Source organism: Haemaphysalis longicornis, unplaced genomic scaffold, assembly GCF_048455015.1.
Source record: "Haemaphysalis longicornis isolate Haplotype H1 unplaced genomic scaffold, Haemaphysalis longicornis Haplotype H1 scaffold_4, whole genome shotgun sequence".
Taxonomy (NCBI): Eukaryota; Metazoa; Arthropoda; class Arachnida; order Ixodida; family Ixodidae; genus Haemaphysalis; species Haemaphysalis longicornis.
The window spans coordinates 190,454,370-190,476,286 of NW_027526361.1; the positions used below are offsets into that span (position 1 = coordinate 190,454,370).

General features: G+C 46.9%; 1 protein-coding gene across 1 annotated transcript in view; it reads right to left on the reverse strand.

Moving 5' to 3' along the window:
• Positions 1-1,064: 1,064 nt before the first annotated feature.
• LOC144179598 (uncharacterized) overlaps positions 1,065-21,917 on the reverse strand; it is a 28,673-nt gene continuing 7,820 nt past the window's right edge. Inside the window, exons 3-7 of the mRNA XM_077708017.1 lie at positions 20,291-20,363; positions 16,196-16,394; positions 8,550-8,781; positions 4,535-4,830; positions 1,065-1,284 (exon numbers count right to left, since the gene is read on the reverse strand). Coding sequence (XP_077564143.1) covers positions 1,089-1,284; positions 4,535-4,830; positions 8,550-8,781; positions 16,196-16,394; positions 20,291-20,363 — 996 coding nt within the window. The 3' untranslated portion in view covers positions 1,065-1,088. The remainder of the gene's footprint in view (positions 1,285-4,534; positions 4,831-8,549; positions 8,782-16,195; positions 16,395-20,290; positions 20,364-21,917) is intronic.

A 21,917-nucleotide genomic window follows, 5' to 3' on the forward strand; every position in this document is an offset into this window, starting at 1 on the left:
TACGGCGGCATTCTTCAAGGCTACCGGTATCCCCATGCTCCTACCTCACGGCATCTTAGTTTATAACCTGTCAACTGGCCAAAAACAAAGAACCACGTTTTTTAAAGACGACAGTCTTTTTTGAGCTACTTAAACCCAAAAATTTTGGTCTGTCTGTCTGTGACTCGATTTAGCCACCCGGCCAAAGTTGAACAAAATCTGCGCAAGTCTTATATACTCGCAGGCAAATCTAAACGTCTAAGTTCGGTTTTAATGTTCATACTTGTCAACATTCTTGTGCAAGAACAAGACATTACGCAAACATACGGCAGAAAATCAATACATAAATAATATTTTCAGTGTTCCTTTATAAAAAAATTCATAGATTCTTGATTTTTGCAAAATGAAATACTACATCCACCGCAAAAAAAAAATCGCACTGTCACCTGCTGTCGCCCGCGCCACTATAGGTTCTGGCGACATTTTAAGAAATCACACTGCAACAGCAACGAAAGGTTACACTAACTGGGTTCCACATTCTGCTTGGAACGCACGTGGACCAGGGCAACGTGGTTCTATAAACGATGAAGTAGGGCGCCTCGCTTCACGCGTGTCTCCGCCGTACGGCAGCACTGGCATCGAGGCACCCGGCCTGGAGCAGTGGAACGCGGTAAATTTAAATTGCCTTGAGCAAACCTTTAGTGTGCTTACCTTGGGAGGAGCGCCACGCAAGAGGAACAACACGAGAGGTGAGCACGGAAAAGTGAAAAGAGGCACTTACTTGGCAAATGTCGGCAAAGACTATCGTCTTTTGTCGACATTTGCAGAGAGGTGAGCACGGAAAAGCGAAAGGAGGCACTTACTTGGCAAATGTCGGCAAAGACTATCGTCTTTTGTCGACATTTGCAACGAAAGGAGCAGATGCGCAGCCAATTTTTCTTTTTTTCGCCTCGCAATGAGGTGAGCAGATAAAGGCCCTGCCGCGGCCTCTTTCCATGTGATCAGTTGATGCAGCGTTCAGCCAGTTCATCTCGGCGTAGTTTGAGAGGGCGCCACTGCAGATAACAAGGCGCTTTGCAACAGCGCAAGGCTAAACCAAAGGCATTGTTTTATTTCAAATCTGGCGCTGTACTGCTGCCCTCAGTCGTGCCACAGGCATCAAGGCAACCCATGGGATCCTCTTCTTTCCACACGACAATAGGGACTGCTGGAGAAGAAGTGCTGGCTGCCGTGTACACCGTGGATGCGTCCCGACCGGTCTCTTCAGTCGTAGGGTTTCGTTTGCGCGGCAGTGAGCTGGCAAACCTGAAATCGCAGGAAAAGTGCGGTTAAAACTTTGCTGCAAGCTCTAGAGACGATAGTCTTTCCTGGAAACCCAAAAAACTTAGGTTAATCCATCTGTCATCTCCCAATACAGCCCACCGGACAGAAGATATTGAATGTGAAAGAGAACACCTGTCAGTGTGATATACGGGATAATTTGATATAAGCAAGCTAAAAGATTGTGTCTCATGAAAGCATGTACCAGTTATAAAAAAAAACTTTTTCATGGAACTGCCTTACTTTTGCACAAAGCAGTCTATCTTTTTCTGCTTGAACAACTTCGCTGCCCGAGGCAGTAGGGGATTCACCAAATTGTGTCAACAGTCGCAGCAGCTGAGGCTGCAATCTTTCACACTTGCGAGGAAGTCCCGGACGAGTGCGAGTGCACCGATCACCTCAGAGGTTGTGGGCAAAGTATCGTCGTTGCTGTGTGCTCGCTGCGCCTGCTTTTACTTGCACTCGGTACGACGCTGGCGACATGGTCTTCCAAACTCTGCCACGGTTGCGACGCTATCATCCACACTCGCCAATACCCTGGCTACACTAGGGTCCGAATGTGATTTAAACTACATGTCCCTTGACTCAAATGGAGTGCTTCAAATGCCATTCAGAACCTGCCATGCTCCACTACAATTTCGATGGCATTTGAAAGCTTTAACAATCGCTCGCCGTGCTGCATGGCGCTGCTGCTGCTGCCGAGTTCTGTTTTTACACAATAATGCAACAATCAAATTTAGCAGCAGTCTTTGGCATTAAAATGATATCAAATTACAAATAACGTAAGCTTTGACAAGGTTTTTGCTCGATTCTGAATCGCAATCGCGGTTTTCGTGCTGTCTGGCCACACTGGTTTGTCGCTTGCTCGCACTGGTGCTGATAGTACGGAATCATTACACCTTGATATCGCGATTTAAATGAAGCAAACGAAGTCTCACAATTGAGAATATTTTGTTTGTTTTAAGTACGCCAATAATGTATTCGTTTATGCTGACTTGGAACGCTGTGCGCGAGAGTGCTAGAAATGGCATTTGACAGCCCAAATGTCTCCCTCGGTGCTCATTTGGCTCGAATGTCATTTGAGGCAAACGGCATTTCAAAACCCAGCGGAGCAGCACAACTTTTCATTTGAGCCCAATGACATTTGGTTCGAATGGCATTCGGACGCTAATGTAGCAGCGGTATGACTCGCCGACCACTGACCCTGCAATGGCGGCCGCTCCATAATTCGGCAACTCCAGTGATGGCTTTGTTGCACGTTCTTGCAAAGTAAAATTAAAACTAAACAAATGTGAGCAGTTTGTAGGCTCTATTCTCACTAGAGTTATAATTTGCACAAAATACTTGGTACTCCACAACCAAGGCTTTTCCAAACAGCCTTAGAGTGATGCAAAAAAAGCCAACTCACGCGTGCCTGCATTGTGGCAGAGCCAGAAGGAGGCGCAGCCAAGACAACTTTATATTTCCCTTACCATTAGTAATTGCCGTATATTTCCGGGATTTGCATTCTTTAAATAGCAAAGGTGAGCTATGGACTGAACTGAAGAGTGAACACTATTTCCAAATTATTCCAAGGTTTGCAAGTTTGAGAACACCTTGTGATTTTCCACCAACCTAAGACAATTTTGATTTAGAAATGTCCTCAAAACGTCCACATTTCGCTATAATTGTACACCTAATTTCACTGTTCTGGTTCTGATAAGCACTGGCAATTTGGCCAAGTAAAATAATATTCACCCATCACTTGTAGTTCGTCACTACCTAATTTGAATGGCTGTCTTGTGGCATGGCTGTTTAACGTTGCTCCCGATTTCTTCATACTAGTTATTTTTAAAGGAGTACTGACACCGATTTTCGGCGTTAATATTATTGTACAGTTCGCTTCCTTTACTCAACAGAATACCCTGGCTGAAATATGAGCGGCCTGCGACGCGAAGAAAATACTTCAATTGGATCTCGTTTATCGTGCCGACGGAACAGCGCGTGGAGCGGCACTCAGAACATCATCCCGTGAAGCCAAAACAAATGACATGACAGCGCTCGTCAAAAACTCGTGACGTCACTTCATGCGCGCGGCCCCGCGAGCGGCGAGCGGGCGCCGGCGCATTAACAAACAGGTGCACGTAGCCAGAGCTACAGGCATAACCGCTGCCCAGAAAGGCACTGTTGGCAAAAATAAAGTTCCACACACGGGAAAGGAAGCGATAATGTAGCTCAGAATCGCAATAGAAGTCGCCACCAGGACTTTTATTGAAAGCGGTCATCGAATTTCCGCCGCAATGGTAGTCCTTGCCCCTTCACGCAGCTCAGCCGTTCAGCTACGGTGGCGGTGCGGTCGAAACAACACCCCCACCAGCCTCCGCAGTGTTAAGACGTCCGCACAAAGCGGTGAGGTCATGCCGGGATTCTGTCATATGCGCTTTTCGCGATGAAAGCGCAGGATTTTGAAACAAATGATTTTCAGGCCGTTCAATGTAGTTAATTATCGCGCAGTAAAGTATTTAAAGTGCTGTTTCGGGTTTGCCAGACCGTTAAACATCGATAAAAGCGATAAAATTGGAATAAAAAGTTTTTGTGTCAGTACTCCTTTAAACCAATGAGTAGCCATTGAAGCTCGGTCCTCGCAGCATTCTTTGCACATCTTGTTCATGCCCTCCAACCAAGATGGCGCTGTCTGCAAATATCAAGCAGGCTCAACACTCTTGATTCACGTATACTTCTTAAAACCAAGTAATCTTTCCGAGTCCGCAATAACACTTGGTTGCTGGCAACTCGATTTATGATCTATGCAAAAAAAAAAATAAAGGAATACTCCATGAACAAACGAGGACACAGACCGGAGGGTAACAGGGTCTGCGGTTATCCCGTTCCTCTCCCAACTCTGTCCCCATTTGGTTGTGCAGTAGTAAAACTTTGTTACAAGAGACACTCAACTTGGGACCCAGGAAATGAGTCTCTTGTAACCAAGGTCTCTTGTAAGCAATGTTGCGAACATGGGCAACATAGGAAAACCGTCCAAACTGTCTTCATCCAAATGTCTCTTGTAAACAAGTGTCTCTTGTAACAGTGTCTCTTGTAATGAGTTTTTTCCTGGTTTCAAGCCCAGGCTTTGAAGCATCCCTGCATGCCTTGTTCGCAACCGCCAAACACGACGTTGCCCACGAATCTCAAAAACGCTCCACATTCACTCGTACAACTCTCCTCCACGCTTTTCCTGACAAAACAGCGTCCCCACCTGGCAGCCGGTAGGGGACCGGTGGCGGCGGCCATGTCTGTGGCTGCGGCGGCATTCTTGCGCACCACGTACAGGGTGGGCATGGGCACCCAGCGGGCGACGTGCTCGTAGGCGGCGCGCGAGCAGCTGTGCAGCTCGGCAGCAAAGTGCAGCGTCGGGGCGCTGTAGCGGCGCGCGTGCGGCACCCGCCCCGCGTTCTCGTGCCAGTCGCGGAACAGATCCTGGGGCAGCCGCTCGCTCACGCTGAAGCGCTGCCCACCAGACGACGAGGCTCCCTCGCGCTCCAGGGGCAGCAGCTGCACAAGGTAGTTCATTGTAGTTCACTGTAGTAAAGGTATACGTCCTCACTTGCGGAACAATAAGCGCGCACACAATTCTACCCCTTGAAAACACGTGCCACGTTTCGGGGGCAACCAACACGAGTGCACATTACTGCGATTCGTTTTTAAAAAAAGGGGGAAAAAGAAATGTACTGGGGATATTTTGAACGGAGTTCACCAGCATACCACCCAGTCCGGGGGTGGGGATATAAGGGGTGAATGCTGAAAGCGCCACGCAACCAGGAGTTGCGGGTAAAGTTGTGCTCTCGATATGTCTCAAGAGCACGCGAGAATCGCAAGTTACGAATTATATTACTGCGCAGTGCATGAAACAGTGAGATTGCAGAAAACTTCGTAGCACATGTGGACGAAGACAAGAAAACAGAGACACCACAGAGGAACAGCGACACTACGTAGCACTCCGTGATGTCACTGTTTTCTTTCCTTGTCCTCGTCCGCACGCACTATGAAGTTTAGTGCACTGCAACACCAACTCGCCCAGGAATTCGTACTCATGAACCTAGATTGTCCTAGCAAGCCACAGAAACAGACAACGACAGGTTAAAGGTCAATGATAGGAAACAAGAATCTTGATATGGGAGACCAACTTTCTCTCCAAGATCACCTCAACGCAGCAAAAAGAGCATCACACGACGAAAACAGATGTAGGATGCTGGTGCAGTGACCGAGGTTCACTGCAGCCTCCTCGGGGCTTTCTTGTGCACCGCAGTCATGGTTTTTTCAGGCTGTTTATCTCAACAGCTTTTCGATTAAGGACAAAATGTTGCCAGCTCCTAGGAAGGCTTCTTCCGTGGCTTTGCCTGAAATGACCAGGTGTAAGGCTTGTCAAAGGAAAAGTTTTTCGTATGTACGAAAATAATTCACCCAAACCTGTTTATTTTTCTCAGGTTACAGCTTTTTACTGAAGCTGTCGTCAAGCGCTATGGCAACAATCGGCACTAGTTGAGATTCCTGCCGCGGTTCGTTGCTGAAGACTGACACAACTAGCCTTCAATCACGCATATGCAGGGTGGTGTCGATGAACAGCCGCGGAGCAGGTCACAGTTTGCGGCCTACGCGGTGCTTCCAACAACACTCCCCAAAGCGTGTTGAACTTCTTGCCGGATCACGTTGGTCATAACGGTGACTTGGGGTTGTGGCGTTGTTGGGAAGAGTTTCTGCAGTTCATCCTTGACGACTGCACAGATTGCCTCGCGTAGTGTATCAGAGCTAATAGTCCCGGCATTGATCATCTCCAAAACTAGCACATCGATGGCGCGGTCGTACTCCCTCGTACAAATTTCCAGCATCTTTTTCATTGCGGCCGCCTCGTACGTGAATTCGGCCACTGTTTTAGGGGAGTTGCGGACAAGGCAAGCAAAGAGTTCTTGCTTTCCTCCTCACATCAGAAACCTCAGTTTCTTTTCTTCCGTCATTTCTGGGACCACACGGCGAAAAAGTTTCTTCATCTCCCCGACGAAGACCATGACCCCTTTGTTGGGGTGCTGCATTCGAGTTTCAAGCAAAAGCGCAGCTCGTTCTTTTCTCACCACGGTAGTGGAGGTCTTAATGAACTCGCTTTTCAATTGTGCCCAGTTGGTCAAAGAGCTCTCGTGGTTCTCAAACCAAGTGCGAGCTGCATCTTCTGAGTAAAAGAAAACATACCAGAAAGTTTCTTCACCGTCCCACCTGTTGAAGATCTGGACGTGCTCCAGCTCCTCCAACCATTCTTCTGGGTCTTCAGTGGGACCTTGTTTTGTACCACTAGACACTGGGATAAAGCTTTATTGGCAAGAAGGGGTGAACTCAGCAGCACTGAAGAAGCTACTTTGTCATGTGTGCACGCTTACCGCTACGCACTCACGGCAATTACCGCCACGGAAATGCTCTCCATAGGTTTGTATTAGGTGTGAAGTTCCCTTAGTGGAACCCGTACTTAACTGGGGCCTGCGAAGTCATTCGTGGTGCGAGCGTCGAATTTCAAGTTCACATGCTGTTAGCATGCAGCGACAGCTCGAGCAGGGGGTTGTGAATCGACCATGATACAGCCACATCTTAAAGGCACACTTGCAAAGTTTTATTCATCCAGCTCGTATTTCACACCTTGCGTTACCCTACACGGCAACTAGCCCACACTTCCTTGTCTTGCATAGAAGCACAAGACTTACAGAGGTGCAACTCCTGGCCGGGCAACTCATGGCCGGGCAAAAAATGGCCGGTCATCTGCTCACTTCACAGCAAATGTTGTCGAAAGACGGTAGTCTTACGCTGCTCTTGCCATGTAAATGCCTCCCTTCCCTTCCCCACCCAACTCTCACGCTCCTCCCGTGATAACCACAGTGGACGTTTGCTCAAGTCAATTCAATTTTACCGCGTTCCACTGCTTGTGCGCCGTGCGTTCGAAGCTTTCGTCACTGTTGGACTCTTTGGAATGCCACCACAACGTGTGGGTGAGGGCGCGAGCTCTTTTTGTATTTTGGGGGTCAGGATGCGTTTTCGATATGTATTTTTACAGGGAAGCTGTTTAGCGAATCGTAATTTTTCATGCCCGCAGTTGAAAGTACCAAGAAATTGCTGATCGTGCGCGTGTGAGGACGGGCCTCACGGCGACCACCCAGCGGTTAACAGAACCAAGAAAATGCCTAGTACTCGTGTGCGCATGCCTCATGACGACCGCCCAGCACACGTTTTTCAAGCCAAGCAAACCCACTTGTGGTGATTGGGCACGACTGTGGTGATTGCCCGGCAGTTAAAAGAAGCAAAAAAAATGCATCTGTGTGTGTGCCTCGCAGCAACCACCCAGTCAGTGTCCCCAGCACCCGTCTGTCAAGCAAACCATACCCAACTTAGGGAGATTGGCCAAAAAAAAAGCCAAGTGCTTGTGTGTGCGTGCCTCGCGGCAACTACTGTCTCCGGCAGTATTTCAAGCCAAAGCATACCCACTTCAGAAGATTGGCAAAAAAAAAAAAAAAGGAAACCTCCAGCGTTTGCCGTACGTAATCGCGGCAAAATTTGCTCGGAGCAAAGAAGACACATAATAGTGTAGGCCGCTCCAAGGTGATGTCCAATGATCATCACCTAAAAAAAAAAAAAAAAAAAAAAAAATTAAGGAAGCTCCCATTTATAGCAACAATGATGAAGTAAAGGCCATTGCGGCAGCGGAGAAGAACCAAAACAGCGACAATCTGGGACTCAAACCATCGTGATGGTGAACGTTGCGTACAGCTTCGCTACGTTCGTCTTACGCGTTAGTGGGAGCTTCGTTCATTTTTTTTAATTTGCTACCGCAAAAATCAATCACACATCTATTCACACAAAATAACACAAAGTAATCACAATAATCACACAAATAAACACACAAAATAACACTGCCAGTACCAGTTATTCATTGATTTCCTTCCTCAAATATGCCTGTTGTTTTCTTTTTGCATGGCAATGTTGACAATGAATGGTGCCACCATGGTTAGTGAGTTGGAAAGGTTGTGCCTATACAAACGTCTTCTTCAAGTATTGAACTCTTGTCTGAATCGAGAGGCAGACAGGCAGACAGACAGACACACCAAAACTTTTCGGATTTAAGTGGCCCAAGAAAGATTAACACCTTTAAAATGGCGGTTAAAATGAGCAGGCCTGACTTACACACAGGAAAATACGTCAGCTGCAAAATAAACCAGGACGGTTAAGCGATTTTTCACCTTGGCCTTGAGGTCGTCCACAGTGGCCTGCAGCTGGGCGAGTGCGTCGTTCTTGCGCTTGAGCTTGCGCTCGGCCGCAGTGAGCTTCTTCTTGGCGAGACGTAAGGAGTTCTTGAGCCTTGTCACTTGTTCATCCTCGCTTACTCCGCAGTATGAGTGCAGTGACAGGGCAGCCACAATCCCATTGGTCGTCTGCTGTGCGTGCTCTTCCTTTGGCTGGGGCTCAGAGGCACTGGGGTGGCAAAAGAAAAAAAAGGAGGACGCTTAAAGGGGCCATTACAAGTTTGTTTTATTCGAAAGATTTCGTCTTTTATAGTGCCCCCAGCGCTTCTCCTGCAGCAAAGTATGCCGTATTCACTGAAAAATTACTCAATTTAGGTTTTAAAATTTTGATTCTCCCGCCAAATCGTGTGTTTTCGCAATGTCAGCAATGAAGTCATAGGTGCGTGTATTCAAGCGAACTGCCACTGCGTCATTCGGGTTTGCAGCCTTGCTTGCCGTCAGCCCTCCCAGATGGTGCTACTAGTAACTCATCCATGAACCGTTGTCTACCGTTGCTTTGTTTTTGAGCGTATTAGTACCTGGCTTGTTTTTGTTGCTTTAGAAAGCAATCGTTTCGTGAAACATGGGGTACCCTCAACAAACAGGGTCACGTAAGACAACGTCGCTTAGGCCAATCGGCCAGTGTCGTGTAAAACAACTTCAAGGCAGCAGAGTGCTGTGCAGCTAAAACAAGCATAGTGCACCCAGTACCAACAGCAGTGTGCATTGGTACTTCTATGCTTACGTGCATTTTCATAACTTTCGTTGTTTACCGCACCATTCTTACTTCTGTAAAATGACTATGCGTTACATTTAAGCGCGAATAGTTAGTTTGACAAGCCTATAAGCCGTGCCTAATTTGCGTTTGCTTTTGCCGGCCTCAGCCAATCGCACAGCTGGGCTCATATGACATCATAGGTTCTGTTGCGGGAAATGAGCTAGTGGGTAGCATGGCCACTCCTTTTTTCCCAATGATGTAGCTTATTTGAGAGAAGTGTGTGTTAACGGTGGTGTCAGTACGATGCTAAAGAGGCAGTCGTTCGAATGAAGCAAACTTTTGTTTTGTCCTCATGGCCCCCCCTTTAAGGGAGACTCGTCTTTTAACATTCCTAAGAGACTTAATACTTTGTTACCCACAGTATAGTGCCTAGAATATACTGGCTAGTGTGCGGAGCGCGCGCATTCTCTACGGGAGAGGGTGGCCCCGCCGGCGATGACTGCGCGCAGAGGCCGCAAGGGGCGCTGCTCGGCGAGAGGGTACATGAAAGCCGCCAAGCTCCTCTGTCGCGGCGGCGTATTCGGCAGACCACGCTTTGGTCGGCGGCGTGTGAGCACTGCCGAAGTAAACAGGTAGTCCTTTTTTAGAAACTGTTCGCCCATCCTTACAGTAAATAAGCTACCAATCGCCTGGCTATTTTGTGATTTCATCCAGAAACCCAAATTTAAGCTCTCCTAAGGCAGTATATTGTATATGCCGACTGAGTGCGAAATTTAATTTGAATGGTTTATTAATAAAATATTCTGAACCTGCGGGGAGCTAAATTTTTTAGAAAAAGTGGCGCTTACAGCAAATGAGATGGATACCGAACATCACAAAAATATTTTAATAATAAAACATATAGTTCACTGGTAAACAGGTAACAGATGTACATTTTTGCAGGCAATATATATATTTATAACAGAAAAAACACATTCCTATTGCATGCGGCTCTTTTTCTATTAAATACTAAATAAATAAACAAAATTTTCTATTCCTTACGCGCGTTTCGCCGAAATCCAACCTCGAAATGGGGAATGTGTACGTATTAGCATGCTTTCTGTTTTTATTCGTGTTTTAAGAACAGATAAAAAGTTCTGCATGTTTCTACAAGCGTTTCCGTTTCACTCGCTAGTTTCTTGATGATATCCTCATCATTGACGCTTTTAAGAATCTCCGTCCCCACGCTGAGCAGCGACAAATCGCTGAGGCAGCTGTCAGTCACGTACCACTGATCAAAGCGGTTTTTGATCGATTTCAGCTGGCTGAATGACCTTCGCCAGTGAAATTCGTTACCGACAAGCACAAAAAAAATGTTGCAGCAACATAAACATCTGGGAATGAACCTTCAAAGTTTTCACGGATTAGAAGTTTCGCCATGTCCGTCACAGAAGAGCAGCCTTCGTTGCACGCATTTGAAATAAACTGCCCAAGCTTATCGGAAAATATGTGCCAGCCAGACTCGGACGGATACTTTTTGCAATGTCCAGTGCCTGCAGGCTCCTCGGAACTGGTGAAAAGCAGTTCCAATCTTTAATAACAGCAAACTGCGAGGATACTTCGGTGTACGACCATTGAACGAAATTGCTACAATGATTGAAGTAATGTATTACACACACACATAAAACGTGTACACGCACCTAGCAAGTGAAGGCGGGCCTGGATGCGTTACATCAATAAGAACGCCGCCAGAAGACTTGAGAAGTCCTCGAAAAGCTTCCAGCCCGATTGGCCGTGAAACAAGGCACTCACTTGCTGCACAACACAGCACTGACGAGTACATACCCCCCTACAGGGGATCGTGTAACGCCCTGCATTTGCACAAAAATACGTAATTGGCGGCACTAACACACTTAACCGTTATTTAGCATGAATAGAGATAATTGCACAGACAAAATACTGAGAAACCAAAAAAATAAAAAAATAGAAATATTACGAAAATTTACAGATGAGAAATATGCATCTGAACTCTGGCCTGAACTAGAACAGCTCGAAAAAAGATGATGCGAATACGCATTAAAAATAGCGAGAATGACCCAAAAGTTATGCCTTGCATTTCCACAAAAATGTATAATTGGTAGAAGTAACACATTTAATTGTTATATTGGCGTCAATAATTTTTGTACAGACAAAATTTCAAGAAACCAAAATACACCACAATAGAAAAAAATCATCAACTACACTTTTTCTACGACCTCAGGGGTCGTCTACTTGGGAAAATAAATCCAAAAATTAAGAAGGGGGGGGGGCAGGACATCTCGACCCACCCTCTGAATCCGAACGAAAAATCAAACCACCACCCCTTCGGAGTCCTTCCATAATGAGAGAATTCCTTACTGTATAAGTGTTTAATTGGGCATTGTTTACGCTATCATGAAAACATTATATAGCATAGAAGCCTCTGCGTTACCTTATTTCCAGTTTTTTTTTTTTTTTTTTTCAGCGCATTAAAACAGGTTTCAAACAGAAACTGCTCTCTGTGCGCTATGCGCGTTCCGAAATTGTTGAACCGCAGCTGCTCAAATCCCAGTCCGGCTGCTATCGGTGTCCATCAGCTAAACTAGCTTCTTTGCTGTACGCGATGCATGGTTCTGGGCGATTGAAACGTTTTCTCCTGAGACTGGTGAACTGTGAGCTGACTTATAGTTTATGCACACTATGAAACAAACAGCCCTTTCGAAGCATTCATTTTGTAATAGATAATCTCTGTTTTAATAGGGAAATCAGCAGGAGGCCTAAAATTTTTTTTGAAACACTGTCTGCCAACCGGGCTCCCTAAGCACGTGCACGGAAGGCCCGGTTCATTTGAACCCTCACGGTCCCCACCGTGGATAATCCGCTTTTCATCGTGTGACCATGAAGGCCGGGGACTCTCGTCTAGCCGATAGAGATAATCCTAGACATACAGACAAAGGTTGTCAATGTCACGTTGCGGCTCGCCGCACCTTCAAAGTGACAGCGAAGGTGCCTTGTGACTTCGGCGGTAGTCTTTCTAGTTTCCGGGGGTAATTATCGCATTAGAGCTTGCAAAGCACGGGTATAGGCACATCGCGGGTGCATCCTGGTCAGCGGTGTTAGTGTTACGGTCGCTGCGACGTCATTCGTGGGCCCAAAGATGAATGAAAGGGGCGCCGCCGCGTTCCGAGAAGTTAGAGAGCACGCAGTGAAGTTCACAGTCGTTATGGGCCTTGAGTGTCGCCAAGGCGACGGATATGTGACGAGGGACTGACAGCTTTTTTTGGAATGCACGCGCCGTGTTGACCAAGGCGGAACAGTATTTTAAAGAGGGGAATAGTTTGGGCGCGCTTTAAAGAGGCCGCCCGAAGGTCAGTTCTTAACATCACAGTGAGCCATCTGGTAAGTAGGTTAGTTGAATCCCGAGGAAACTTTTGGAATTGGTTAACGTGTAATAAATCGTGGTTTATATTGTTGGTCAGGCCCTTCGTGAAAAACAATTTAAAGTAACAGATATAACAATGTTTTTAATTTACTGCCTGGTGAAGCACAACTAGGTGCTTTGAGTTTTCGAACGCCAATAGTGTCATTATGACAGGAGTTCTGAAATATAATTCATGTTCTGTGTAGTTATTTAATGCCGTAATAGGTGAATTGTAGGTTGTTAATTATGTCTTCGGCAACGACCGTCCTTTGGAGACATTTACAAATATCCATGTTCATTTTAAACGAATCGGAGGTGTCGCTTTAAATGTCACTGCCATAATGTTTTCTATTTCACCTCTGATATTGCCGCACGTATTATCTTATCTCCTTTGATTGAGAGAGGGTCGCAAACTAACGTCACCAGCCCAGAATAATCAGCGCAGCGCAGCAATTAAGGCACCTCTGATCTCAAACGTTGCTTTAGTGTCCGGTTATTTGCTCCAACCATCCAACCGGTTAAAAATCGGTTGGATGGTTACTGACAAGTTAAGTATTTTGAGAGCGGGAGGAGACGGCGAAGTTTACGCCACACATTTATCTACATTGGGTTTAACAAAATGCGTGCATTCTAAACGCACTCGCGTAGTTCTTATATAGCATGGCGTTTTGTAACGAACGCTCCAAATACACGGAAAAAGTAAACGCCCGCTTCGCGCTACTCAGCTAACTTGAAGCTTCGCAGCGCTTGGGAAGCGCGCGGAACGCGGCGCGGACGGCGCGCAGATGCACCCTCTCGCACAGCAGCGCCCCAAGCGGGCGCCGCCGCCAGTCATCACGGTCGGGGCCACCTCCGCGCCCGCCCTCAGCACACTAGCCAGTATATTCTAGGCACTATACCCACAGACTTAAAAACCATCGTGCAGCAATACGAAAAGCTTTGCAAATACATGCCAGTGTTCCTAATAACGGCCTAGTTTGCTTATTTCACTTCTGTACTGAAAGAAAAAAAAATAAAACCTGCTTGCTAGACAGCTAGCACCCTCTAGTAAAAAGTTTATAAACCAACATGTGTTTTTTGCTCAGTAAAGAAGTGATATAGTATTTCTAAACGAAGCGAGCTAGGCCGTTAGGAACATTTCTACAAATTTGGGTAGACCTTTCATATCGGTACACGATGCTTTCTAAGCCTGTGGGTCGTGAATCAGCAAGTCCCATACGCATGTGGCCAGGTGAGTGCTCCCCCTTTGAACGTGGAATGCCACAGGCTTATCACCACACTTCGAGATGAGGATGACTCTGTAGTGCGCCGCAACACATCCATCACACGCATATCGGGAGTGCATGCGTGCTACGGGATATTATAACCGAGTACTGTGGCACGCCCCCTGCTAGGACAGTGCCCTAGGGATGTCAGTGCTAGGGATTTTTTGCTCACAGTCGACGCCGCTGAGGACGCCAGCTTTTCCACGCCACAGGGCCCTTTAAGGGACCCTGCAGCACTCTTTGTGCAGTGCAAGTAAACCTGCACGACGTTTAGATTACACTGCAAGGAATATTTGAGCCAAACATTACACGTGCTTGTGAAGCGGTAAGCGCGCAAATAGCCATGAAAGAGGCGGAAAAACCAACTGCGCTCTCTTCAATTCCCCTCATTATGCACCCCTGGCATGGCCGAAATGACGTCATTCTGGCCACGGCTGTCCTATTGGCTGTCGCTGGTCAACTTGGCGGCTTATTTCTCGCATTTCCTGTGACGATCCACCGTCGTCTGCGCTGTGTGCCAACCTCTTCTATGTATAAACCTATTCGCATACTTTTGGTGTTTCTTTTGTTTTGCGTGCACGCGGAATTTGAGTGAAGGGCTCAATATGTACTTTCCTTTTAACGACACCACTGGACAACGAACGTTTACTGCTTCAAAAACGCCCTAGCAGCCTGAGCGCTTGCATGCGAGCAGGCAGCCATGCCTGCTTTTTTGTGGCACTAGACTGGAAATAGACCCCTGCACATTGTGGAGAAGAGGAGAAAATGTTGTGCACTTTTCATCTGCAAGGTAAGTCTTTCCCTCGCCCTAATTTTGTTTGGGGCACTGGCCTTGTGCTTTTCAACGACTGGGGCTCAGCGTTGTGACGGCGTGCACAGCCATCGCATTTTCTCTGCTAGAGTAACAACGTCGCCAATGCTTGCAACGCAAACAATAATGCCATGGTATAAATAAGTCTCCTCAGAATAAATGCATCAGAACAAGAAAACAAAAACTGTGGTTGATTCCTCTGTCATAGGAATCGGTAAAACATAAAAGTGAAATGTGCAGCGAAATCTGCGGGTCAGCGGCTGTCCTGTGGGTGTGCTTGGCGAGCGACGTCCTGCTGGCGGGTCGCTTCAGCAAAGTTGTACTGGCGTCATGAAATCTTGGTGTATCCCGGCATTTATTAAAGCACTTTCGTGTTGAAATATACAACCTAAAAACAAATAACCCAAGGTATAACATACTCTTTGGTTCTAAAGGTTGCTTCCCCACAAGAAGACCCTGTGTGCAGGGGTTTACAGGCTGCCTTTACAGGCTGCTTGCTTCGTTGTACTGGCGTCATTTCCGTGATGGATATGATGTCCGTGAAATGTTCGTGTATCCCGGAATAAAACACTTTTGTGTTAAAAATAATGGCCAGTACTGCTTTCGGTACGTGGGCGCACACGCTACTGGCATAATGGGCTCTCTAGAACAGAGCGCATCACGAGCAGTAAGAAGATTATAAGTGTTGCAAAAAATATCTGTGGGTGGCTAAAGTAGGAGAGTTAGCCAGGGAGAGAGGAAGATTCCCGAACAAGCTCTTCAGGGAAGGAAGGGAAGAGGGACCCAGCAAGGGTCAGGACAGCAGGCATACCGTATTTTCTCACATATAACCCGCCCCTGCATATGTTCCACACCGCCACTTTCAGCTCGCCGGAAAAGAAAAACAAATGCTCGCGTATTGCCCGGACATTTGATACAGGAAAGGCTGCACCAAAGCTACTGTTCAACCAACACATCACATACTATGTAGACAGAAAAAGCATATATTTAGCAAGTAGAATAGACTGACTGCAAGGCGAAAGTCAGAATTCACTCAGTGTAACTGCTCTCGCCAGAGCTATCACTTGGGCCGCAGTCCTCACTGTTGTACACAAGGCCATCTTCGGTTTCACCCGTGCTGTCTGGGAGGCTGTCCTTGGTTTGTGAACTAATAAAATTCAGTCGTTAAAGTGCGCTAGTCTTTACTTTTTCTTCCTTGTCCTTGCATGTTTTGCGCAATCGCTGCCATGGAAGGCTTAGTCAGTGTTATTGCGCAGGGGCTTCACGGCACAACGCGCATTGCCGTGAAGCTGCACTAAAGGAAAAACCCCGCGTATTATCTGCACCCCTACTTTGCCACTGCAATTTTTGCATTTTGGGTGCGGGTTATACGCGTGAAAAATATGGCAGTACCTCTTGGAGGGGACGTCTTGTTTCGGCTGCAGCGTGCCACTGGGGTCCGGGCCCTCCTCCGCGGCCGCAGCAGCTGTGCCCCCCTTGTCCTTGGGCTGGATGGCCACCAGCTGGCTGGCCTCGTGTCGCAGTTGAAACAGCTGCTTCTTGGGCAGTGGCTGCTGGCTGGTCCTGGGTGCCTCGTCCGCCACTTTCGCACCTGCAGAGACAGGCACAGCGCAGGGCCGGTGGCACACTGGGCATTCGTTGAGCTTTTTGAAAAAGAAGTCAACGTGTGGCCTCAACTGCCCACTGGGATGGGCCCAAACTGCACTGGGCGTTTTGTCCACCCAACAAAGCCAGTTTTGAAGCGAAGCTTGATACGACTAGGTGAAACGAAAATCCAGCGGTCCCGTTTACGCAGAAAACGCCTCTGGCGCAAAGCAAAAACAGGTTAGGTTGAAGTACGGGGAAACAGAGGCTGGCTGGGTTCGTGGATGACGTCGCTACAGCCTTGCATCTACCAACACAGGTAAGTGGGAACGGTGCATCCGGGGAAGTGAAAACGAGTCCCTCTCGCAGCAGAATGTGCACCCAGCAAGCTACTGCGTGAAGTGCAGCTTGAGTGACATTGGCAGGCAGGGGCGGCGGGGTGCAGGTGAAGCACCGTCAACGTGACAGTGGCAAACATTGGACGCACATTACAGCGTTGCTGGTTAACCATCTGTGTAGCGTGCATGGGCGCATTTCTTAAACTCAACTGCACCTAAGCACACACCTACCCAATGTGTCTGGGCAAACTGAGAAAACACATGTAATCAGCCTTCGTCATCAAAAAAATATATATAAAATAAGAAAACATATCTAGGCGGCTTAACTTAGAACTAGTGAGGCCAAATTGTAAATGAACCCTGGAGTAAATACCAGATTCTGCGTAAGAAGGAACCTTTGAGGGGCGAAGCACCTTACGGGCTCGAGCTGTCGGTGTCTCCTGCCGTCGTCTCACGTCGTCACGGTAGATCATGTTGTCCAACGATGGTAAAAAAACAAGCATATAATGCATAAAGCCGGATCAAGATATACCAACATGATTTAAACTAATTTAACGTACAGGAATAATCAGGATTTAGTTGCATTAATAACAGAAATTTGTTAAATTCAGTCTCGAAATTGATTTCCATTGCCAGGTTCTGTCCAGTGAAGCCTACTTCTCAGCATGCTGCGGCATGCGACACGAAGACAACTTGAGGGTGGCCTGTCTCTCATTGAATTGCCTAAATTCCGTTCAATGCAAGAGAGAGCGCCACTGCCTCAGCGAGCGTGAGGTTGCTCCTCTCACGGGCGCTTCTTCGGCGCCCAATCAGCGCGCACTGTGTGGCACGAGACAGTCTTACAATCTTTAAATACACTTATACACTGCGTGCTTTGCCCCTCCCCTCGTTTCACGTTAGTGAAGATGGCCCGGGATATCTGCATACTGCAAAGGCCAGCGCATGCGGCCACTTAAAGGCAACAACTTTAGCCTTGCTGCTGCAAAAATTACAACAATGCAAAACATAATGTTAAAAGTGCTAATATGCTTGGCAATATTGTGCTACCTCCCTACAGTAGTGAGGTCGCGAATCCCAATGATTGATATCAGTCATTTTAGAGCAACAATGCAATAATAGTTTAATTTAAGTGGAGAAACGTTTGCATTTTTGACGGTTTCACTGCACTCTCCCATCGCAACCTTACGAGTGCAGCCGAGCAGCCAGCGACGGCAAGCTAGTTGATTGATTGTGGGGTTTAACGCGCCGACGTAATGCGGGCGATGAGGCGCGCCGTAGTGGAGGGCTTTGGATTAATTTCGACCACCTGGGGATCTTTAACGTGCGCCGAAATCTCGTACACATGGGCGTTTCCGCTTTTCACTTCCATCAGAAAAGCACACTGCCGCCGGAAATGGAACCCGCGTCTCTGGGCTCATCAGCACTACGCCATAGCCACTGAGCCACCACGGCGGGTCGACGGCAAGCTAGTGGTGATAGCGCGAAGATATGCACAACAAATAGCAAGACAGCCCGAAACAAGATTTTATCGCCATGCAAGGCACCAAAACAACATGCTCTGGCCAAAAGCAGAGGAAACACGGACCCTTCTGCTAATGAAGAGGGCAGCGGTATTCTTGCCCACTATGAGCCCTTTAGGCTGGATCAACCTGTCTGCTCAAGACAGAAGACAGAATATAGCAGCACAGTAAACGACGAGGGACGCAGAAGAAATTCACAAGACGAGCGCTGTCTTGTGAATTTCAGCGCCCATCTTGTGAATTTCTTCTGCGTCCCTCGTCGTTTATTGCGCTATTACATTCCATCATGAATATGTACCAATTCGCCCAATTTTTCATTTTGTTGCTCAAGACAGTATGACACCTAGTGAGACAGTGGCTACATGTGTTGCATATCTTTTGCAGTTCTCAAGGCGTCTGGTAATGTCAGCTGTACGCTGCATTTGTCGGTGACCCAACAGGATTATCAGCCACTTTCCTACAGTTAGGAATCAGAGTAATATATAAAACTGAACTGCTCAGTCATTCCAGGAGTGCATTATATTAAAAGGAATGGAATTTTGAAAAAAAGGAACTAAAAGGAACAGAACTGCGGCAAATTCCAACACCCCAGAATAGAGTTGGGAATATTATTCAGGAAAACTCTCCTGAAAACACTGGAAAGAAGCTGGTGAAAACGTTCTTAAAAACCTATTTTTTTTTCAGCACACTCATTTTTTTCGAACTTCAAGGAAACCTCGAGAAGCCAGCCCTGCACAAATATTCAAGCCTCCACTCACTTCGCAAAAGTGCTCACTCTTTGGTTCCATTTGCAGTGCACTTTTGTCCCCTTAAGTATCATGCTTTTTCAGCATTCGAAAGACAGTATGCAAAACCTGCCAGGTGTCCTTAGCTATCGCCTAAAAGACGTGAAGACAAAAGCCTTGACTGCCAGACCTATTGCAAAACGGTGATGTGCGCATGCCTTAACACCAATACACCGGAAGTTCTGTCTTCAAGCGGAGGATGCCTGTGGGAGTTTCATCAGCCGGAAGCAGGTGTCTGGGGCCACTGCTGAATACTGGCATGCTTCCTTCACACTGCCAGGGCCTCTTGCGGTCATGTGGTATTTTAACACGAAAGTGTTTTATTTCCGGATATGCTAAGATTTCGACGACGTCATATCCGTCACGGAAGTGGCGCCAGTACAACGAAGCAAGCGGCCTGTGAAGGGTGCGCCCCTGCACACAAGGTCTTCTTGCGGGGAAGCAACCTTTATAGTACTAAAGAGTACGTTATAGTATTTAGGGTTGTTCGTTTTCGGGTTTTATATTTTAGCACGAAAATGTTTTATGGCGTGATAGCCCAATATTTCACTGACATCATATCCGTCACGGAAATGACGCCAGTACACCTCTGCCGAAGCGACCTGCCAGCAGTACGGCGCTCGCCAAGGACACCCACAGGACAGCTGCCAACCCGCAAATCATGCTCAGCTGCAGCTGCACATTTCAATTTTGTGTTTTACCGATTCCTATGGCAGAGGAATCTACCACAGTTTTTTGGGGGGAATGTTTCCTGTTCACAAGTTTTGGGTCAAGCTTTCGACCAAATTTTTCAAGGGTGTTTGGGCACCTCCACATGTGACATATAAGGCTTTCGACTTAATAATAACAAATGGTAGTTGGCCTTGTTGCAAAACGTGCATTATTTGGGTTGGCTGTTTTGCGCAATGACACCGCACAAAAAAAAATATCCCCACCATATGTGAACTTCACACAAAGTCCAAGATACAAAAAAAGGAAGAGCGCATGTTTTGACGAAGGACGGACAGAAACACACACCACAAGCGCTAAAAGTCCAAGATGTTTTTTTTTTTTTTTTTTGAGCAAGACCATGGTTAGGAGCTGCACGCTAATTAACGGCAACGCATTCACAAATACTAAATCTGACTTGCCAGTCGTTAATTTCGATTTGCAGACGAAACAGCAGATATTGGATAGATGAACCAGAAAAACAGGTAAACACTTCATTAGAGAGACAAAGAATGCAGAAGAGGAAATGAGCCAGCGAGCAGGCCGACTCACATTTCTCAAGCACCGTGCCACCAACTCCTGCCACTGGTCGCTTGGCTGCCGCACGCGTCCCAATGTTATGTGCCTGCACAGAAGACGAAGCCAATCCAACTCAAATTCTGTTCCACGCTTTCAGGTTCCACATGCTCACCGACCAACTCCTGACGATCCCACCAAAAAACATTATTTTCTAGGAACCCCGCACAATTTCCTTTTGTTTTGACACCCTGATGCTTCAAGTATGGGAGGTTAAATTTACTATACTATATTTCCTATGGCTGACGAGAAAAGCGCAACAAATTACACAAAGAATGAAAGAGGACAAGTCTCTGTTGTCCTCCTTCATCCTTCGTGTAATTTTTTCCGCTTTACTCGTCAGCGCCATGCAATGCCAACTTGTCGAGAAGTCCGCATTATACGTATATACTATTGATTGCATTCACTGGCGAGGCGCGCATGCAGGCAACCGTGTGAGTGCGTTGTCACTCGTTACGTCGGGCTTCGCGGGATGGTGGCACTTGTCCGTGCTAAGCACATGACGGTGTTGCATGTTAACAAACTCTACCTTACCGAACGCAACGTATTGCCTCAAGTCCAATGTGAGTGCGATTAATAACATCTTAGTTGTTACCACCGTTGAGAATCAGGTTGAAATGGAGCAGCCAATGCACGCTGGCGTTTTTTTTTCTTCGGCATGCGGCCGCAGTGGCCCAAGCCGCGCCATGTCTGTGGCTGTTTCCAGTGTTGCCAAGCGAAGAAATTGACAGCTAAACTTTTCAACGAATGCAACCTACATAACAGGAACAGCACGTCCTCTGCTAGAGATTGCCAATGCTTTTACGCGGGCCATGAAGACGAAAAACAGGTTCAGTTCATTAAAAGGAGTGCTTTGTCCCAATAAGAATGATACCGATTTTATTTAAAACTTCAAACAAATTGTTCAGATATTAAGGAAAACATGTAACACAGTGACTTCACAAGCTTTCCCAAGCACCTTTCCGGGAATTTCTCCACGAAGTCACAGAATCTTGTTTCATGCTGACTAACGGCACGCACAGACGAAAGACAACGGCAAACCAGGTGACGGGACAAGCGCTGACTCGCAACTACTTTTTATTGAAAGGAAACACGAAATATGTACTTACAATACACCAGCAGCTGTGCATGACAATACACCGTAAAAGGGGAAGGGAAGCCTTCAGACTGACACTGCACCAGATATGGACCATTGAAGCCAACTTATCTGCCAACTGCAGGAACAAAACATCACCTGTAATCTAAAAACTCAAATTCTTCTAAGCACAATTGAGGGCTCGCTTACACGCGTTTGTCCTAGCTTAGCGATATCCTAAGCCTCCACCACCTCTCGCGTTGTCCTATCTTTAAGCTTGAACAACACTTTCGTGTGACTGAAATCCGGTTGGCACTGGTTTTGCAATGTTTCGAAAGGTGCGACTGTGCATCTTTTTCAGTACTGTACCTGTGCTCCATTAGGTGCACATTCAGACAATATACTGACTCCCGCACATCAACGGAACACTGTAAACCACCCCCGTGCAACACTGAACAAATGGGTCCTTGCGTTGTCTTTCGTCTGTGCATGCTCTTAGTCAGCACGAATCAGTACCAACTCGCGCTT